Below are 19,573 nucleotides of genomic sequence, written 5' to 3'. Positions count from 1 at the left end.
ACTAAAGGACTTGCTTGTTTCTAGAGTCATTGCCTAACAGGAAACAGGTGAGAAAGCATGTAAACTGCAGTTCAAGCACACCTTCCTGTTGGCAAGAAGCATTTCGCTTGGTTGGCACTTGTCAGCCTCTGGGATGCTTCGGTGAGGAGGATGGAAGGGGCGATGGAAACCAAGCAGGGACGACTGAGACTTGCAGAGATGTGGGGGGGGGATGAGTAACAGGCAGCGGGGAATGCATTCCTCAGTGGCCGAAGTTATTTTGTCTCATTGCCTGAAGTGTACCCCAGAGGGAAGTTACTGCTTTGCTTTGCAAAGCTAGTCATAGCTGCCTTTGTGCTAGACACCGCTCACTGCTCTCTGTACATTAGCTCTTTGAATCTCACAACCCAGCATTAGGACTAGATCTTGCTCTTGGACTCAGTTTACCAGAGAACAAATACAAAGAGAAAGAAGAAATGTATGTGAGGTCACAGTTAGCTGATGGCAGCCAGACCTCTGATCCAGTTGCTTAGCCCTAATGCAAACCGGTCTAACTGGTGAGTTTCAAAGCACACTTTCTCATTTTAGCAGGGACAAAGCAACTCTTGGAGGCAGAATTGTTTCTGGATTCATACCATGGCACTAGGGAGCAGGTGCCATGACATCACAGACGTACTTGAGGTGATGATGTGTCCAGAAGATGTGTCCTAGAGGCTTAGCCTTGTAGCAGGAAGGCAGATTGAGGTGACTCATCTTCTCTTTCCCTCCTCAGCCCGGGCACGTTGCTGCAGAGAATGTTGGAAGTGAGCTACCATCCAGTGCCACTCGCTTCAGGCTGGACATGCTGAGAACCAAAGCGAAGAGGTCTCTGACGGAGTCCTTGGAGAGTATCCTGTCCCGAGTGAGTCATGCAAATCCCCTTGATTAAGTCGCATTTTTTCTGCAGAGACTGTAAGATTGAACCTATGCTTTTCTCATCCATGTATGTCAGTAAGTATGAAAGTTTAAAACCCCTTTTGTGTGTCTTCTCATTGTTGGAATATTTTACCTACATTTTCAGTTATTTCTAACTGTTGCCTAGGTTTAAAATGTATTCTCTGTGCTGTGGTCTTGTACCCAGTGGGGCTTCCTGGGTCCTTCATAGGAGTACAGCTTGCTCTTGGTCTAGAAAGAGCCAGTGTTGGGCACATCATAGTGTGTTCCCTTTGTCCCTGGGAACAAGAGCCATTACCATTAGCTGCTGTTAGGTGTCTGGAACTCTCTGTAGCAGAGGTTAGCAAACTATTGTGGCTTATGGGCCAAATCTGCCCATCTTTTTTGTAAAGGAAATTTTACTGAAACGCAACCTTGTCCATTTGTTTACCTGTTTCTGAAGCTGGTTCTGCATGGAGTTGAGTGGTTGCCACAGATGCCCGTGACCCCCAAAGCATAGAGTTATTTTCAGTCTAGCCTTTTGCTTTGTCAGCTGCGACTCTGTAGCTGAAGAGAGTACACACATGCCCCAGCTGGGACCCCTCTCAGAAACGACTCCTCTCCACCCCATGGGTAGGGTGGCTCTGCTGACACTTCTCCAAGATCAGTGTCTCGGTCAAAATTTCACACCTTCCTGAGCTCACCATGTCTTTCTGATCTTATGACACACTCCCTTTGAAACTTGTGCTTTATTTATTCTTGTTAAAGTTAGATTTCATGTTGTTTGAAGATGTTACTGAGGATTTTGCAACATCCTCTGAGATCATCGTAACGAAAACAATTCATTTACAAATGTGAGTGTTGGAGGCGCTGTGTGTGAGAGCCCCAACCCAAGTGGTTCGATGTTGAGTGATGCATGGTTGCCTGGGTGTGACCACTGGTGCCTGGGAAGAGAGCTGTTGAGCCATGGCTTTTACTCTGCCAGCCTTGCTGCCCAATGATTGAGCTGCAGCTCTGAAACAGTTTTTTTATCCCACTCTCCCTCTGGAACATTTGGATTGCTGTCATATTTAAAAACAGAGCAGAGCTGTGGATTGTCTTAATGTACGTTTATACGTACATTAAGCCTGTCTTACCCTGTGTGTTTTTCCTGAGCTGATTTAAACAGACCAAGTTGCTTCTAGCAGATGTCTTTGCAAAAGCCCCAGGAGTCCTAACTCAGCTCTCTGTTCTTCATGTAGGGTAACAAAGCCAGAGGTCTGCCAGAACATTCTACCGGTGTGGATCTCGACAGTTCCATGTCTAGCACATTAAGTAACTCCAGCAAAGTAAGCACTCTCCTCCTTGTTTGATGCCTAAGGAAGCCAGCTGCCAGGTCTTTCCCACCTCCTGTCCATCAGGATCTCAGAGGGGAGCAAGAGAAGCCTCATAGCTTCACCTCACAGTTGGCAGCTACCGACTTGGCAATGGGGAGGGCTGGTTGGAACACATGGATTCTGGATTACACTTAACCAGGAAGGCTGTTCTGCAAAAGAACAAGCTCACCATTTTGGATGTCTGAGATATAATTTATCATAACCCCATCAATAGATTTCTTCCCCAGAAAGATTGCCCAACAGTAAAAATAAAGGGAACTGGGAACACCTGATAGAAGGGGGCTCCTGAATCCAGGTGACACCACTCAAGTTCCTGAAGCTCCAACCTCGGCCTGGTTTGGTGGGAAACTTATGGTGCAAGTGACTAAGGTGTCCACATGTCATCTGCCACCAGGCACAGCTTGGTGATAATGAGAAAGGTGGCTGTTCGGTCTGTTTATGTGTCCTGTTTTGATGTTTTCTTCCCTGACACTTGAAAATGTTGACATCTGGTTGGTTCAACTTGATAACAATCAAAAAGTAGGTTAGGGCTCTCTCCTCTGCTCTCAGAGCAGACTCTGATGCCAGGATGAGGATGTGTTTGTGGGTTCGAGCTCCTCACCACAGGAATGGTTTCAGCTCTTCTGAGAGTCTGCCTGGAGATGTGGCTCTTTCTCTTTTCTTTTCTTTTCTTTCTTTTTTTTTTTTTTAAACATTTATTGATTATTTGAAAAGCAATATTACAAAGAGAGAGACAGAAGATCTTCGGCCCTTTGGTTTACTCCCCAAATGGCCACGATGGCTGAGGCTGCGCCTGGCTGAAGCCAGAAACCAGGAGCTTCATCCTGCTGACCCGTATGGGTGGCAGAGGCCCAGACTTTGCACTGTCACCTGCTGCCTTCCCAGTCCGTACTGGTTCCTAACCATATTGGTTGCCAGCCTCACAGGTGGAGGCTTAACTCCTATGCTCTAATCCTCCCCCAACACATGGCCTTCAAACCATGGTCAAAAGTAAGAAACACATTTAATATTGTTTCAAGGTTCACAGACACCTGTCTACACACATGGAAGTAATTATAAGTTCTCAAAACAGTGTTTGCTGTGAACAGCCTGTAAAACATTCTGCTCTGTTTTAAAAACGTTGTGTGACAAGCCACATGATTGATAACGGTATTTTGATATTAGGTATACAGTTTAAGAAACCCTCCTCTGGTTGACAGTTTCTTGGATTTTTAAGGTGCATCTGTAATGGGGTTCTGATGAAAGTGCAGATTTGGTTGTGACAAGCAGGTTCATGTCCTCTTGCTTTCAATGTATTTTAACACTTAAACAATTTGAGAGGCAGGGAGATAGAGAATCAGAGAAAAAGAAAGCTCCCATTTGCTGGTTGACTTCCTGATGCCCACGATGACCCTGATTGGAGCCAGGAGCCAGTAACTGCCCAGGTCTCCCACGTGGCTGGAAGGGAGCCAGACTTGAGTGTTCTTTACCTGCTTGCTGCCTCCCAGGGAGTGACTAGCGGGACACTGGCGCCTGGAATCAAGCCCTGGTCCTCTGATGCGGGACGTGGGCAGGCGAGACACCTACTCTTAGTTTGACTTTTTTTTTTTTTATAAATTTGAAACAAAATACAGTAATCTCCAGCCATGTCCGGTGCATTGATTTGAGGGAGTGTTAGTATGTCACTGCTTTTAAAAGTGTGCACCTGGAAGGTCTGTAGTGTTAGAATATTGACATGACTCCCAGCCAGCGTGTGAGGCCCTACTTGGATTTGATTGAGAACTTAATAGAATGGTGGCTTACATTTGTCTAACACTTGACAGTGTACAAAGCACTGTTGGTTGTATAATGCTGCTGCCTTCTTAAATCCCAGTATGATAAAGCTTTCCACAGGCCTCCTGATCAGAGAGCAAATGATGTGCAGGAGGAAGTTAGAGGTATCTCCCGAGTCATGGCAGTACATGTCTAGAGAGTAATATGGGATACAGTCCAAGATAGCCTCCAAATGTGGATAACATGTGAGTGAGACCCTTGGTAGACATAGAGAACTCAGTGTTGGGGCAGGCCACGACCACTGAGTTCTGGAGATATGGCGCTGTTGGTGGAGCAGCCTGTGGCAATCACGTGTTTAGAAATGTCCCGTTCTCCCTACCTGCTCATCTCCGACACAGAGGTGTCCAATAGATGTGAGTCCTCATGTTTCTGTGGCCTCCAGCTGGCTCTTCTCACCACATGCAGTTCTGTATTCCAGCATTCCTGTGCTGGAGTTCTTGGAGTGGTGTAAATCCCACACACCCATCCCCTGTGATGTGTCTCACTTGTTGTGCGTGTGTTTGCTGCCAGGAGCCATCGCTGGGTGAAAAGGAGGCCCCGCCTGTCCCCGAGAGCTCCTTCAAGCTGCTGGGATCCTCAGATGACCTGAGCAGCGATTCAGAGAGCCACCCCACAGAAGAGCCGGTGCTGCTGTCTCCCCAGCAGGCCTTCAGGAGGCGGGCAAACACCCTTAGTCACTTCCCCGTAGAGGGCCAGGAGTCACTGGGACCCGCCCAGGGCTCACCAGGGGTCTCGCAGAGGAAACTGATGAGGTACCACTCACTGGGCACCGAGACACCTCAGGAACACAGGTAAGATTTACTCAGAACGTGACTTGGGTGTAAGTTGTGGGGCTATACCTGTGGCTAAGCAGGTATGTGTGTCCTGGCCATGTCCAACGTGGAAGGGAAGCCCAGGTCAGAGGTGTTGCCGGAAAAGATTTCCCTTAGGAAACACATAGGGGTAGGGGGCATCTGGCCCCTTGGAGGGGCACCTGGCTGCTTGGAGCAGTCTGTCATCAGGCGGCAGGAACAGGGAACAGAAGTGGTCCCTAACATGAATGACAAGTGCTCAAACAGCACAGGTATGTAGCCAGCTTTGGAAACCAGCTGCTGATGGCAGGGCGGGGGGCGGGGAGGGCAGGGCAAATGCGTCTTCACTGGGAGATGTAAGCAGGGCTACAGTGGGATGGAGATGCAGGGACAGAGAGGGACAGGTATGTGGAACCTCGCAGGACAGTGTAAATGCCATTGATGGGCCCTGTGGACCGGAAGTCTGACCCTAGTTCTGTTGTGAGCTGGCTGTGACTTAGGTGCAGTCCCTGAACAACTCTGAAAACACTGGAGCAGAGGTATTCTAGAATGTTTTGCCCCAATCAGAATTCTAGACTCTTAGGGATTTGTTAATTTGAGCAGTAAGGCTCCAGCAAACACTTGGACTTTTCTGGTTATAGAAAGAAGGGAAAGTAAGGGGGTGCTGGAACTCATCCCCGTGCCTTCTAGGGAGAAATTGAATCCCCGGTGCCCGAGCTTGTCAGTTGGCCCAGGACTGTCTTTAAAATTAACTTTAAATGTGTCTTCGTACCCCAGGCCTTATCCATGAGAGATAGGCTCTGACCTCTCCCATGCTACCCTCTCTGAGGGCAGCAGCGAGTGCCCACAAGGACACAGGGCAGGTGCAGTGCACACGGGCAAGGTGCAGGTGTGCGCCGCCTTGTTCGCAGCCCTGGGATGATGGGCAACTTGCTCTATGCTCTGCCATTGCAACTGGTGTTGGGGCTTTGGGAGCCAACTAACTGTGGTCAGTAAGCAGGATGCAGCCACAGAACTATTTAATAGGTAGGGCACTCTGGGGCCACATACAGCACAGCCACTGAAGCTGTGTGAATTTCTGCAAGTTTCCAAAGCCTCTGTCTGCGCGGAGACTCATGGCCTTGTGGCCCACGCGAGCTCCAGGTGGCTTTGGTTCCAGACCTCTCCCCTCTGCTCCCAGAGTGTGTGTGGGGAATTGTGTGTCCCGGGAAGTGCACCATTTCGGCCCTAGGCCCTCTTGTGACTCTCTTCCCCTTTATCTACAGGAAGCAAGACAGTGAAATGCCGGCCAGGATATTGTTTGTTTCAATGGGAAAACTTGAAATTCTTTTTCTTTTGTATGTTTTAAATTTTTTTCTGTCAGTTCCTCCCCTTTCCTTCCCTCTCCCCTCCCAATTAAAAAAAAGAAAAACAAACCCTCCCTGAATAGAACAAAATTAGTATGGGGAGTGCAGGCCAGCCGGGAACAGGTGTGGGAACTGCCCCCACAGGAACATGGGTACCAGGGGTGCTATAGTGAGGGGTGCGGGAAGGGTGGGGATTGGGCCTCTGGACTTCTGCCTCCTGCCTGCACCGTGCGCCCTTCCCTTCGGGGCTTTCTAACTTTCTCAAATTGCTCTTTAGTGGGGACCGTGCACCTGCTGGCGAGGCTGGGCCTGGCCCAGGCCAGTGCCTGGCTCCTCCACCTCGTCTTAACCCCTCCACCTCCTCACCCAACTTTTTTAAGTGTGTAAAACATACTTCCAGTGGAGAGCCAAGTGGGAATGCCGTGCCCAAGAGGTGAGCGCACTCGCATGGCCATGTTCCATGTTGCTGGTCTTTGCCCTGGCAGTTCATGCTGGCATGGGGCACATCCCACTGGAAGCCTGGCCATTGCTTGCACGTATGTCTTTGTGCTTGTGTCTTTGCCTCTTTTTTTTTTCCTGTAGTTTTTTTCAGCCTGTTGTTTGACCTGATTTTGCCATCAGTTTAATTTTCTCAGCATGACGTGGGAGCAGGCCTGGGTGATGGTCTGGTGGCTTATGCTTGTGTTCACATGCACCTGCCCCAGTGTGCCCACGCATGTCCACACACAGCCCCATGACCCTGCTGGATTGTGTTCACTGCAGCTCGTGCCACATCACTGACTCCCTTGTCACTTCAGAGCAATGATTCTGCCCTCTTTCAAAGCAAGCCATTTGGAAGAGGGACTGATTTTTAATTAAATCACAGATCCTGTTCATTTAAGAGTGAATTTTATCGACTTTAAATCTCATTGGTGAACTCTTCGTATCTGGTTTGCACTTTTGGATATCACAATGGACATGTTTCTCTTGTTTTAAAACTGACATGATTTGTGTGTGTGTGTTCATGTTACTGCTTTATCCTAAACACTCTTTTCAACCAAACTCTCTCAGCGTCTCCTACCGTAATGCCCTGCGGAAAAAACTTCATTCTTCTTCCTCTGTGCCAAATTTTCTAAAATTTCTGGCTCCTGTAGATGAAAATAACACCTCTGACTTTGTGAGCACCAAAAGGTAGGGCTCCATTTAGATCATCAAACCTGGCAGTGTTCTGAGTGTTGACTATTTGGGGGTATATGGTGCTGTTTGTTTTCTGTAACTGTTCTTTGGTCATGTCAGAAATCATTTTAGCTAAATCAGTGGTTATCTCCTTTCTTGTGTTCACTGAGTATCGTTTAGAAGCTTGTGTGATAACCTGTTTTCCAGTGGGGCTGAGTATGTGTCGTCCTCAGTGGGTTAAAACCTTAGCCAGCTCTTCAAGTGTGAGCAGGGTTTCGGGGTGGCGAGCGGAATTGTGATGTGCAGCTAGGGGATATGGAGGGCTTGCTTCCTTGCAGGTACCCCTTCAGGTGGAATTGCCAGGCCCTTTCCCAAGGACACAGTGAGGATGAAATAAACTAAGGAATAGATTGTATGTATGAAAGCTACACTTTGGTTGTTTTGAAAATACTAATGTTAAAACAACTGGCCGCAACCAGTGACTGGGGGATTATTGACTCCACGTATCTGTGTAATCCAACTGCAGCTTTGTCACTTTCTACAGCGATCCTAGAGTCCCAGACCTGTGCTGGGGACATGCTGGCCAGGCTCCGACAGGGGCAGAGGGTGGCCTCATTCTCTCAGAGGGGTGCCCAGCAGCTGCTGCCTGTTAAGGCTGGCCTGGGTGCTATGCAGCCTTTTCCCATGGAGATGACTGTGGCTTACCGCCTTGTTGCTTCCATGCCGTGCCCCTGACAGGTGGAGGCCCCATCCGGGCAGTGCTGGGCCACTCTCCAGCCTGCCTTTAACCTCCGAGAGGATGGGCTGTGTGTGTTTATACATAGATGATTCATGACTTAGCACTCTGTTTAGAAATAGCCAGGCTGAACCACATTAGTGCCTCCCCTCCCTGTGGTCATCAACCAGTTGCCTCGTCCTTGTAGGAACTTGGAACCCAAAGCTAACCATGTGGGGGACTCCGGTGGGACCCCCGTGAAGACACGCAGACACTCGTGGCGGCAGCAGATCTTCCTTCGGGTGGCTACCCCACAGAAAGCGGGCGACTCACCGAGCAGATACGAAGGTAAGCCACAACCAGGGTTCCTGGCATACTGTTCGTGGGAGGACTGTGGGTTGGGGCTTTCACACTGGAGGCTCTGAAGCCAAACCTGGGGCAGGAACAGAGAGCTCTTTCAGGGGAGCGTCCTCTGCAAGCAGGAGGAGAGTTCTCATGTTCCAGTTGGGCAGATGTCTGTGTGCAGAGCCCAGCTGACAGCCCGAGAAGCTGTCGCTGGCTGCCTTTGGCGCCATCACTCACTTCTACTGAGGTGAAGCAGCAGGCTGTCATCGCCGATCCCACCTTTCACAGATGTCCAAAGTTTATAACATTGGAAAGGAAGTACATGGAGCCAGTGTTACCAGAGTGAAAGCAGCTCCCAGGGAGGGTGGGCGCTGGGATGCCCAGGCCTTGTCCACACCCTACCTTGCTTTGCCTCAGCCCCTCCACTGGGGGCTGAGCACCATCCCTCCTGTGTTCCAGGGTTCACGGATCTCAGTCAAGTGCAATGGGCAGGCCGGGCCTGCACAGCGGACAGGCACCTGTTGTGGAGGGCAGCCTCTTCATGTTCGTCTTTGGCAGTGGCTGGGAGGGGCTGTGATGGGAAGGGGAGAGGGAGGGTTCTAAGGAGCAGCGGGCTACCAGCGCCCTGACCACCATGTGAAATCAGGGCTCTGCTGTTGACTGGCCGTGCCTCGGTGGAGATTAGCGTGTGAGAATGTGGGAGTTACAGTGTGAGTGCCATGTCCAGGGTGTGCCAGTGGCACAGATAAGCCTGTGAGACCGTCTGTTCTGATCAAAACCTTTCTGAATGAGCCCAGTCCTATGGCCCTGCTGTTTTGTCTTTACTTCCTGTCCTTCATGCAACCCAGGACTGTGGATTCAGTAAGCTCTTCTCCCAGCTGCAGCAGCTTGCCCTTGCCCCTGCTGGGCACCTTCAGGGCACTGTCCTCCGGAGCCCTGTGCTGCCCTGGTCCCCCCAGCCACTCGCACTGCTGCAGTTGTCCCCACAGTCTCAGCGTGCCTTAAGTCAATAGCTCATGTGCCCTTGACCCTGCCTATGCCTTGTTCCTTGGGGCGTGATTCTTCCACCGAAACTGGGCCTGTGTCAGGTCTGCATTGGAGAATCGTGGCAGCTCTGCTTTCTCAAATGGTATATAATGCTCAGGTGTTAATCAGTTTGGGCCATCTTGAATTCCTCAGACCCCAACAGCCTGAACTGTGGTCCGTTTCACTCTGTTCTGCAGGAAGGGGTCCTTAGACCCAAGTGGGGTGCAGGGCCTTTGCATGAGCTCTTCCCACTGCCTGAAATGCTCTTCCTGGACCCCACCCCCCAAATCCCCATTGCTGACCCCTCATCTCCTCCACGTCATCACTCATTAGCTCCTTTTCCATGACACCTTTCCCTGCCTGTCAGTTTCACATTGTCCTCCCCTCAGGCATTTCTCCTTTCCTGGTCCTGCCAACACTTTGTTCCTATAATGCTCACCTCTGTTTCCGTACTTCTTTCCTCTATGTTCAGTCTCCTGCAGCTCACAGGTTCCTAAAGAAAGTCAAGCCCGTGGTTTGGTGTTGGCTCACCGGTGATTCCTTAGCGCCCTCCGTGTGCCACCTGCTTCCTGTGGGTGTGTGCCCTTTATGTACTCTGTACAGTCAGGAGACGCTGCTGGGGTTTCTGGATGCTGGTCCAGCTATTCTGTGTGTTGTGGGGGGGAAGGAGAGAGGAGGCAGTGGACACATTAGGACCTACATGTGTAATCATCATCACACAGCCCTTCGTGTTGTCTGCTAAAGGCTTTATACGAATTCTTAATTCCTCTCCACTTTAGGCAAGGTGGGATTTTTTTAAAGATGTATTTATTTGAAAGTCAAATTTGCTTGGCTAGAATGCAGGGGAGAAAGTAAGCATCCATCTGCTGGTTCACCTCCAAATGGTCTCAGTGGGCAGGTCAGACCCAAACCAAAACCAGGATTCTTTTTTTTTTTTCCCATGTCTGCCATGTGGATGGCAGGGTCCCAGACACTGAGGCCCTTTTTGGCCGCTTTTCCCAGACCATTCACCGGGAGCTGGAATGGATGTGGAGTAGCTGGGACACAAACCAATGCCCATACAGGATGCTGGCGTCCCAGGTGGCCACTTTGCCTGTTACAGCATAGTACCAGCTCCAAAAGTCTGGATTTTCCTTATGTTTGTTTTGCAGATGGAGATGAGAAAGCCTGAGGAGCTTAAGCAGTGATAGCCACAGGCAGGAGCTGAGCTTATAAGCCCGTAGCCCAGAGCTCTCAAAGCTGTGCTGAGCCCTGGGCTGCAGCCACAGATGCCCGCATGAGCCACAGGGTGTGGGGCCTGCTGTGCTTCCTGTGGTGGGGCCCCTTCCGGAGGAAGGCCCCTGTCACGCTGGGTGTGAGCTCCTTTGCTGGTCAGGCACCAGCCCTGGCAGGAAAGCAAGCATTTGGATGCCTAGCTTAGCTTTGGCCAGGCTCCCTTCTCCCTGATGCCCGCCCCTGCAGCAGCCTAGGAGGGAGGGAGTGGGAGCAGCAGAGGGCTTGGGGTCCTGGAGCAGTGTTTCCTGGCCTCCCTGGGCTTGGGGTCCCACAGAGATCTGGTGAAGGGGTGATCCAGACCCCGCAGGTCCTCATAGATCCTGAGCTGCTGTCTTTCTCCCAGGCTCCCCAGTCGCCCTGTTGGCTGTTCCCCTGTGATCACTGAGGTCTCAAAGGAGGCAGCAGTGTCTGTCACTGCCTATCTCCCAAGTCTTGGCCTAGGCCTCTTTTCTCTCTGGGAGGTGGTCTGGGCTTCCACAGGCGCACTGGGGTGCAAGTGGGGGTGGGTGGGGGTCCATGAGCATCTGCAGCCACAAATGGAGGCATCAGCACTGACATCTTTAGAGCTGCTCCAGCTGGAGAGGCAGAGATGGGGTGGCACAAGGAGTGTCGTGATGAAAACCCAGGGCAGCAGATGTAAGAAGTCATTTGGTGATGGGCCCTGACTGCCATGTTTGGCCAGGGAAGTGGTGCCTCCTGTGGGCTCCTGCCCGCCCCAGCCTCAGGCCTGCCGCAGTTGCTGGGAACCTGCCTGGGAGGACATGGGAACCCCATGGCTTGTTCCCCCCAAGGGTCACTCAAAAGAGCAGTCTTTGTTTTAAAGGATCCTCCCAACTTTGGAATGTGGGCTGGAGGGAAATCCTTTCATTTCCCCCTGTGAGCCAGGGAACCACTTTCATCCCATGCTTTTCATCAAAGCGTTTCAGATTATACTGTGCATGGCACCAGCAACAGACACTGTCCAACTTTACGTGTCTCATTTTTTAAAAAGCAAGCTTGTTTTAGTGTAGATAAGAATGATTGGAAACCCTGTTGTACAAGAACATCATGCAGTGAAGCTCAAGTTCAAACGTCTCTGCGTAGTGGGAAAGGTGTGTCAAGATGCCTCACTTAGAGTGGTGTGAAATCTAGCAGACTGGATACCAGGTACAAATCTGGGGTGAGCAGTAACGGCAAAACTGAAGCGTGTGTGCTGAGTCTGGCTGGTGACCGTTGGCTTCTATGGTGGAAACGCAGAAACGTGCTTGAGTGTGATTTCCCTGTGTTGTCCGCAGCCAGACTCTTCTGTTATCAGAAAAGCTTGGAGGGTTCTTTCCTCAGCTTAATATAGAAATAACAAACTGGGAATCGGTTGCAGACAGAGAAGTTTCATTTGCAAAGGGACCAGGTGTTTTAAAAAAAAAAACAAAAACACAAATCGAAAAAAAACTAGGGCTGAAGTTGGCCTGGTTCAGGGCTCTGTACCGCACTTAATGTGTCTGTGTCACTTGATCAGGTGTCCTTTACGTGTCCCTGGTGTGCATCTGGAGCCTGGACATGAATCACTTTTGTCTTTGTGTACCTGTTAGGAATTCCAGTTGCTGCCACCTTAAAACTGGTGGATCTCCCCGAGTGACTTGAGTGAGCGTCACCAGTTGGTGGCAGTGTTGCTCTCTGTGTCTTTGAGGGCTCTGGTTTTTCTCCAATTCCAGAAAAGGGTACTTTTCCTTCTTGCCTGTGCTGTTGTTCCTGATCTTGTTATATTTCCCCCACTCATTTGCAGCCTTTTTGAGTGGAGAACTCCTTTCAGAAGTTGAGATGTTTCTTTTTCAACAGGGTTTTAAGGCATGGGCAAAACAAGAAGGACAAAAGTTAACCGCAATTGCCAGAGTCTCGTAACTTTTTTACAATTGTCCTTGATTTACTTTCTAGATAACCTTGCTTTTATATTTCAGGTACAGATCAGGCTCAAGATAAAATGCTACAAGCCAGGGGGCTGAGTGCCCACCATCTCACAGGCCTGAAAACCGTCCAGTTTTATTTGCTGCGTTATCTTCCCGTGTTGTCTGCTTGGAAGCCGGTGGCTCACCTTGGCTTGCTGCCTCTCTGTGCCTGTTAGCAATCAGCAAGTGAGCATCAGCAGTCACTGGCTTCTACATGGGCCAGTCCTCCGCTGTGTGTGTGGGCTGAGGTGGAGGGGTGTGGAGAACGCAGAGCTGTCACCACCAGCACCGCACCCTGGGTTATACTCTCTGTCCTCCCACCGGGGCGCTGGGTGATGCTGACACAATCACAAAGACACTTCTGACTCCACGGTGCACGGCCTGGTGCCCAAGGATAAAGCCCCAAGCTGAAGAGCTTCATTTGTCACCTTTGAGCTTTCCTGTGCAGGCCCTGGGAAGCCAGGGCATTTTTAAAGCAAGCGAATGGCAATGAATTGGAAAGCATTTTCAGCAGGAGGGCATCTGTCGATCTATGTAAACAGGAGGCACCCCTTTCCCCAAGTTGGGGATGGGCCAGCATGAGGCCAGCAGGTACCGCAGGAGCAGACTACAGGGAACCCCAACCGTGCCCTCCAGTACTGACCCCGTGGGACCCTCAGTGGGTTCCTGAAATGTGGCACCCCGGGCCTCCTGTGGGGGTGGGAGTGTTCAGTGGGCTCTAGAGAGGGAGAGAGTCCTTGGCAAGAAGGCTTGTCATGTTTGAAAAATAACTTTTCTGAGATATAACTCATGCATGATTCAGCATTAACATACAACTCAGTGTTTTTAAAAACTATATTCACAGGGCTGTGCAGCCATCACCAGTCATTTTATGATATAGTGTGTGCTCCTGGAAAGGCACCCATGGCCCTGTCCATCTTGTCCCCAGTCTCAGTCGACCACTGAGCCACCTTCTGCCCTGGTAGTTTGCCACTGCTGGAATTCGCCAGGAGATGCAGTCGGACAGCGTGTGGCCTCTTGTGTCGGCCTCTGGCATTGAGTGCATTCTCGAGTGCCATTGTGTCGCCATGTCACATGTATCAGTGCCTTCCTCTTTGTGGCGGGTGAATGCCCTACCATCTAGCTGTGGCATCAGTTGGTTACAAGTGGACACTGAGGAGGTTTCTTGCACTGTTGGCAAGTAGTGCTGTTGATGTATGTGTCTGAGAAGCAGTGGTGGGTGCATTCCAGTGTGTGACCTCTGGGGTTCTTCCTGGGATTCTGACCTGCTGCAGTGGTTAGGCCACACGAAGGGAAAAGTTTGCTCTCACCAGCTCCCGTCAACAGCCTTGTCTGACTTTCCTTCTGTTCCAGGATGACAGGAGGGTGCCAGGGACCCTAGTGCTGCTGCCCGCACAGTTGCTTGGGAAGCTGGGTCTCCAAGGAGGGTCCCTGGGACCCATCAGTTCTGCCTGTCTCCTGCAAGGCAGTCAGACAGCCACAGGTTAGTGGCATACACAGGGGGCTACATCCCTGTGAGCCCTTCTCAGACTGAGTGGAGCCCCTCGAGGACGTGTGGAACTCTGAGGGGTGGTGCTCACCCCTTGGGGTCTGGTTCTGCACATGGGCACTCTTGGATGGAGTCACCAAGTCACAGTGGCTGAAAGTCCCTCAGTGCCTGTGCGTCTGCTGCAGGCTCTGGTCAACCAGTCCTGCGTGAGTGATAGGAAAATGCACCACGGATCAGAGACTGGAGTGCGTCCAGTGATGCCTGTTTGCACCTCTGTGCATGTGCTCTTTGGGAAGAAACTAATCTAGCATTGATCTCGGCCATCATAGTGTACCTACCATTGAGTGCTTGCCCTTGTACACAGGTAGAAGAGGGTTCCTACATTGTGAGTGTTCCGCTCATGCCTTAGTAGATGAACCTGGAAAGACTGAAAAGTGTCGGAATCTCATGAGTGCTGGTTTGTATCCCAGCTGCTCCACTTCCCACCCAGCTCCCTGCTTGTGGCCTGGGTAAAGCAGTCGAGGATGGCCCAAAGCCTTGGAACCCTGCACCCATGTGAGAGACCCGGAAGAAACTCCTGGTTCCTGGCTTTGGATCAGCTCATCGCTGGCCATTGTGGCCATTTGGGGACTGAGCCAGCTTAGAAAAGATCTTCCTGTATCTCCTCCTCTCTGTAAATCTACCTTTCTAATATAAATAAATAAATCCCTAAAAAGTGATTGAACAGTGTGCTTACAGCTCCCATCGCTCTTAGTTTTCATGACTAGGGTTCAAATCAATTCCTTTTAATTCTTTTTCTTGAAAATTTCAAAAGACTTATTTATTTAAAGTCAGGATTTGCAGAGAAGGACAGAGATATTTTCTGTTCATTGTTTTACTCCCCAAATGGTCATAAGCAGGGAGCTGGATTAGAAGTGGAGCAGCCTGGATGGGATGCCGGCACTGTAGGAGGAGGATTAGCCTGTTATTCCACCCTGTCAGCCCCTAAGTCCATTTCATTCTAGACTGAGTCTCTTAATCAAAATAACATTGAATCGTGGGTGGTTTTAAGAGCAAGCTCTCAGGAGACGTGACTAGGTTTCTTACTTAACTCCAGGAATGGAGCTTTGTGAGAGTGAAAGAAAAACATGTCCTATGTCACAAGTATTCTTGAATCAAAGCTTACCTATTGCTAATGAAGCACATTATTTCTACATGATTGATTGTTAATCTGAAAAAAAAAATTTTAGCAGAATTAGAATGTTCCTAATTTGTTGGTGTATCTTTAAATGAAGACACCTGTCTTTTTTGGCAAAGCCACGTGGTGTGCGTGGGCTGGTGGCCCATTCAGGAAGTTCCTGATTTTGTAAAACCTTGAGATACAAACCAAAGGATGCATTTGCTGCTTTCTAAATGGGTCTTCCCCTCCCCCCACACCCTGCCCTTCAAGTCAATGTGTTTCCTCTCTTTCAAATAAATGATAATATTTGCAACCTGAACACTAACAAGATTTGTAACATCATTCACTGTGATTGCAGTTATATAGAATTCTGGAAATGATTTGTAATAATAAGCTATGAATCTGACACTTGAGAGGAGAATCAATTTTCTTCCGAAGCTTGGAGTTTGGAGGTTCATTTCCCATGCAGGCGCTTGAGCTTGGCAGCTGCACCCAGACAGCTGTGATGGGGAGAACTTGACTGGCATCTCGGCCCAGCTCCTGCATGTTGTGTTGTGGTAGGATTGTCCTCAGGCTGCTCTAAGGGAAGGCTGCTCATTTGCCTGCCTGGTTCCACCCTATTTTGTGGAAGCTCGTGTTTGGGAGTCACGAAAGTACAGAGAAATGGGCGTTCTTCCCTCGGCAAGGAATCAGGCTGCAGGTCATCGGTGGGGGTTTCCCTCTGGCAGTGTGGTGTTCCTTCCTGTGAGTCCTTTGTCATCCACCTTGGGAAAAATTCTATTGGCAGCACTTTCTGGAAGTCTTTCTTCAAGCGTCATGAGCACTTCAGCCTCGGTCATGCATGGTGTCCATCTCAGCATGCAACGGGCCGTGGAAGTCTTCCTAGCACACAGCCAAGTCGCTGAGTTTCCTTTCACACAAGGTGCCATGCTTTGGGGTGGCGGCTTTCCAGCAGGTCAGGTTAGGTCTTAAGATGGACACCACTTAGAGATTGTGTCTGGCCAACCATGTACTGATGTCACCAGGGGAAGGATTAATGCTCACAGAGCAGGAAGTTGGAGTGAAGATCAGTGGTCCAGCTGAGCTGGCCCAGGTGAGGGTCAGGCCCCCTGCTGTGTTTGCCTTCCATCATCTTGGACGTGCTTACCCAACTCTGCCTGCCTGCCCACCTGCCCACCCACCCAGCTCTTCCAAGTACAACTGAGAAGGGAACATCAAAGTAGCAGAGGTAGCCCCTGTGTCTCCAGAGCACAAACTGGTCCAGAAGTCCTGGGAAGGCTTCTGTCAGTGCCCTGTTACCTGGGCCCATGGTACCTGCAACTTACACTGGAAAACAAAAGTTGGAGATGAGGGACTGGGAGATGATGGTTTAGGACTGAACACACTGGCACCTTGAACAGGATCTGGAGAGATCATGGCACTGCTGGCACGGAGAGAAGAGGGGCAGCTGTGACTTTGCAGAGACTCCCAGAGAGCTCTCCCTGCCCATGTGCTCTGATCGCTGCTGGGCTTGTCCTCCCCCCGCCCCCAGGCCACGCGGAGGCCCCTTTTCTCCTGGACGCTCTCAGCTTCTCCAGCCCAATGTTTGTAAGTGTCTGTGTTTGCTCCACTCAGGTTCTTCTTCCATTTTGTTCTTGTTTATCTAGGCTGCCTTGTCTGGACTGTCCAGGACAGTAAGCCACCAGCTGCTGTGGGACTGTTGATGGCTAGAATGGAGATATAATTTTAGTTCCTTGGCCTAGCTTCATTTCAAGGGCTCAGTGGCTACCAGCTTGGAGAAGGCAGCTCTAGCACCTTCTCTCATCCCAGATGGTTGTTCTGGGAATACTGTTGCAAGTACTGAACTCTGTGAGGTCTTGCCTCTCCTGACTGTGTCACTCAGGGCCATAGAGGTGGCTATGGGGTGGTGCCTGTGTGTGCTGTGTCCTACCTGAAGGTTTCGGTCAATCTGAAGCTCCATTAAACCTCACAACTCACCAAAATAGTGTCCGGATACGTAGAAGGGATTGAGTCTTTGAAAATTGTCACTTCCAGATTCCTTATTTTATAGCTAAGGGCCCCACTGCCGTTCGTGTGGTCAGTGACAGAAAGTGCCGGAATCCATTAAAGCAGACTTGATGATCACTATTCTGTTTCTCTGATTGGGTTCTGTCCGTGTTTATGAGGCCAGTTTCCAGCTCCCTGAGGGAGAAAGCTGCTCCCAGCTTCTGGGCTCTTCCCGGTGCCTGTGGCAAGGAGGGCAGTGCTCAGGAAACAGGCGAGTTCTGAAGCGTGTCTAAGTCCATGCGCAGCTGCAGGCGACAGAAGGTGACTCTGGCTGACTTCCATAGAGGAGCTTTGTGATCATCCAGTTGAAGGGGGGAAGTGCAGTGAGTTAAGCCACCACTCAGGACACCTGCTTCCCGAATCACAGTGTTTGGGATGGAATCTCACCTCTCCCTTCACATCTGATCAGCTTCCTGTTAACGCCTTTGGGAGACAATGAAGCACTGAGTCCCTGCCACTCAAGTGGGAGACCTTGAATAGAATTCATGGCTTCTGGCTTGGCCCAGCCGTGAGGCTATCATGGACATGTAGTGAAGTGAGCCAGAGGGTAGAAATATCTCCCCACCCCATCCGCCCATCTTTTGAATTAGTAGTAATGAATGAATAAATGAATCAAAATGAAAGTAGCAGCCAGAAACCAAGGACATCTCTCCAGCTGTCTCTTTGGGTCCCTGTTGATGTTTGTTCTTCTTCTGGTGGCTCCTCTGTCATGCATACCAGCTCTCCCAGCTTGCTTGTCACCATGCCAGCCATGCCAGCTCCTTCCCGTGTCTCACCTCTTTGCTTGACAAGCAACCAAGTTCCTGACGGCTGGTTTGCATTTTTTCTCCATATTTGAGAGGGAGAACTGCCCAGTTCCTTGTTGTGCAGTCAGAGCGAGGTAAGGGAGGCTTGGCACCACTTGGCAGCAGTGGGGCTGTATCAAGGCCTTTGGCCTCGCCTGGCTGTTGGGGGAGGATGTAGCTTCAGACCATCTTGGTCTTGGGTAGTTAGATCTCTTGTGGACCAAATGCAGAACCAGACCAATAAAATGAAAGTAACTGGAAGCCACTGACTTCGTAGCAGTTCACGGCATCTAAAAGTAAATAAAACTGTGTTTGGGTAAGTGGTCTAAATTCATTTTTTTAAGTTTTTTTTAATTTTAATTTTGAAAGGCAGATGTACTAGTAGAAGAGGAGAGAGAGAGAGAGAGAGAGAGAGAGAGAGAGAGAGAGAGAGAGAGAGAGAGATCTTCCATCCACTGGTTCACTTTCCAAATGGTTAAAGCTGAGTTGGCCAGGAGCTTCTTCCAGGTCTCACACAGGGCTGCGAGGACTCAAGGACTTCAGCCATCCTTTGCTGCTGAGGCCATAAGCAAGGAGCTGGATTGGAAGTGGAGCAGCCAGGACTAGAACCCACGGCCATATGCTGCCAGCACTGCAAGCAGAGAATTAAGCTGTTGATCCACCACACTGGCCCCCTAAATTCATTTTTATCAGAAGGATTTCCATAGACGCTAGCCAATATGCTATGAGAGTACTCTGCTAGGAACAAAATTTGATAAAAATATTTTCCTGGGATCAGGCTCCACTGTAGCTTCCAGCATCAGGTGTCAGAGCACCAGTTTAGGTCTTGGACGCTCTGCTTCCTCTCTAGCTCCCTGCTAATGCCCCTGAGAGTGGTGGAGTATGGTCCCATGTGCATAGAGTTCCTGGCTCCTGACATCAGCCTGGCTCATACCTGGCCATTGCCTGTTAGATACATATGTAAATAAATGTTGAAAATATATAGACACACATACACAGATAGCTCCAGTATTAGCAACATGAGGTGCCGTTTTGTTCCCCTGTATCTTCCAAGTTGCTAATGTTCGCAGAGAGCCTCTGGGTGCATTCCCAAAGCTCAGGTGTTCCCTAGCAAGGACAGCAGCACTAGCTTGTCAGGACCCACTCCAGGGTTCCAATGTGGCGCTCAATTTCTGTTGTAGAAACAGATGTGTTGTTCTACACTGTGCTCCAAATGCGGGGATTTTAATGAGTAAAGCATATGCTGTACCTGTGCAGACTGTGTCATGTGAACAAAGCAGCAGCGTGTGCTCAGAGTTGTGAAGGAGGCATACTGATTCCCCGTGGCAGTTGCGAGCAGGAGTGGTGATGGGTGATGTCTTCCCCTTTTCTTCTGTCCCGGCTTGGTCAATGTGGTGACCTTCTGATGGTAGGCAAGACCTGGCTGGCTGTGCCCGCCAT

General features: G+C 50.1%; 1 protein-coding gene across 5 annotated transcripts in view; it reads left to right on the top strand.

Annotated features, from left to right (window-relative positions):
* The window catches only part of TBC1D1 (TBC1 domain family member 1), a 187,713-nt gene that overhangs the window by 122,680 nt on the left and 45,460 nt on the right, over nucleotides 1–19,573 (top strand). For 3 of the 5 annotated variants that reach the window (XM_058670215.1, XM_058670219.1, XM_058670218.1), the window contains 6 exons: nucleotides 752–880; nucleotides 2,133–2,219; nucleotides 4,590–4,870; nucleotides 6,494–6,649; nucleotides 7,267–7,386; nucleotides 8,295–8,434. In XM_058670215.1, the coding sequence (XP_058526198.1) occupies nucleotides 752–880; nucleotides 2,133–2,219; nucleotides 4,590–4,870; nucleotides 6,494–6,649; nucleotides 7,267–7,386; nucleotides 8,295–8,434 (913 nt within the window). The remainder of the gene's footprint in view (nucleotides 1–751; nucleotides 881–2,132; nucleotides 2,220–4,589; nucleotides 4,871–6,493; nucleotides 6,650–7,266; nucleotides 7,387–8,294; nucleotides 8,435–19,573) is intronic. The other 2 variants (XM_058670216.1, XM_058670217.1) reach the window with 2 other exon arrangements.

Source organism: Ochotona princeps, chromosome 11 (assembly GCF_030435755.1).
Source record: "Ochotona princeps isolate mOchPri1 chromosome 11, mOchPri1.hap1, whole genome shotgun sequence".
Classification (NCBI taxonomy): Eukaryota; Metazoa; Chordata; class Mammalia; order Lagomorpha; family Ochotonidae; genus Ochotona; species Ochotona princeps.
The sequence above is the reverse complement of the archived record's forward strand: the minus strand, read 5'-3'. Positions and strand labels throughout refer to the sequence as shown.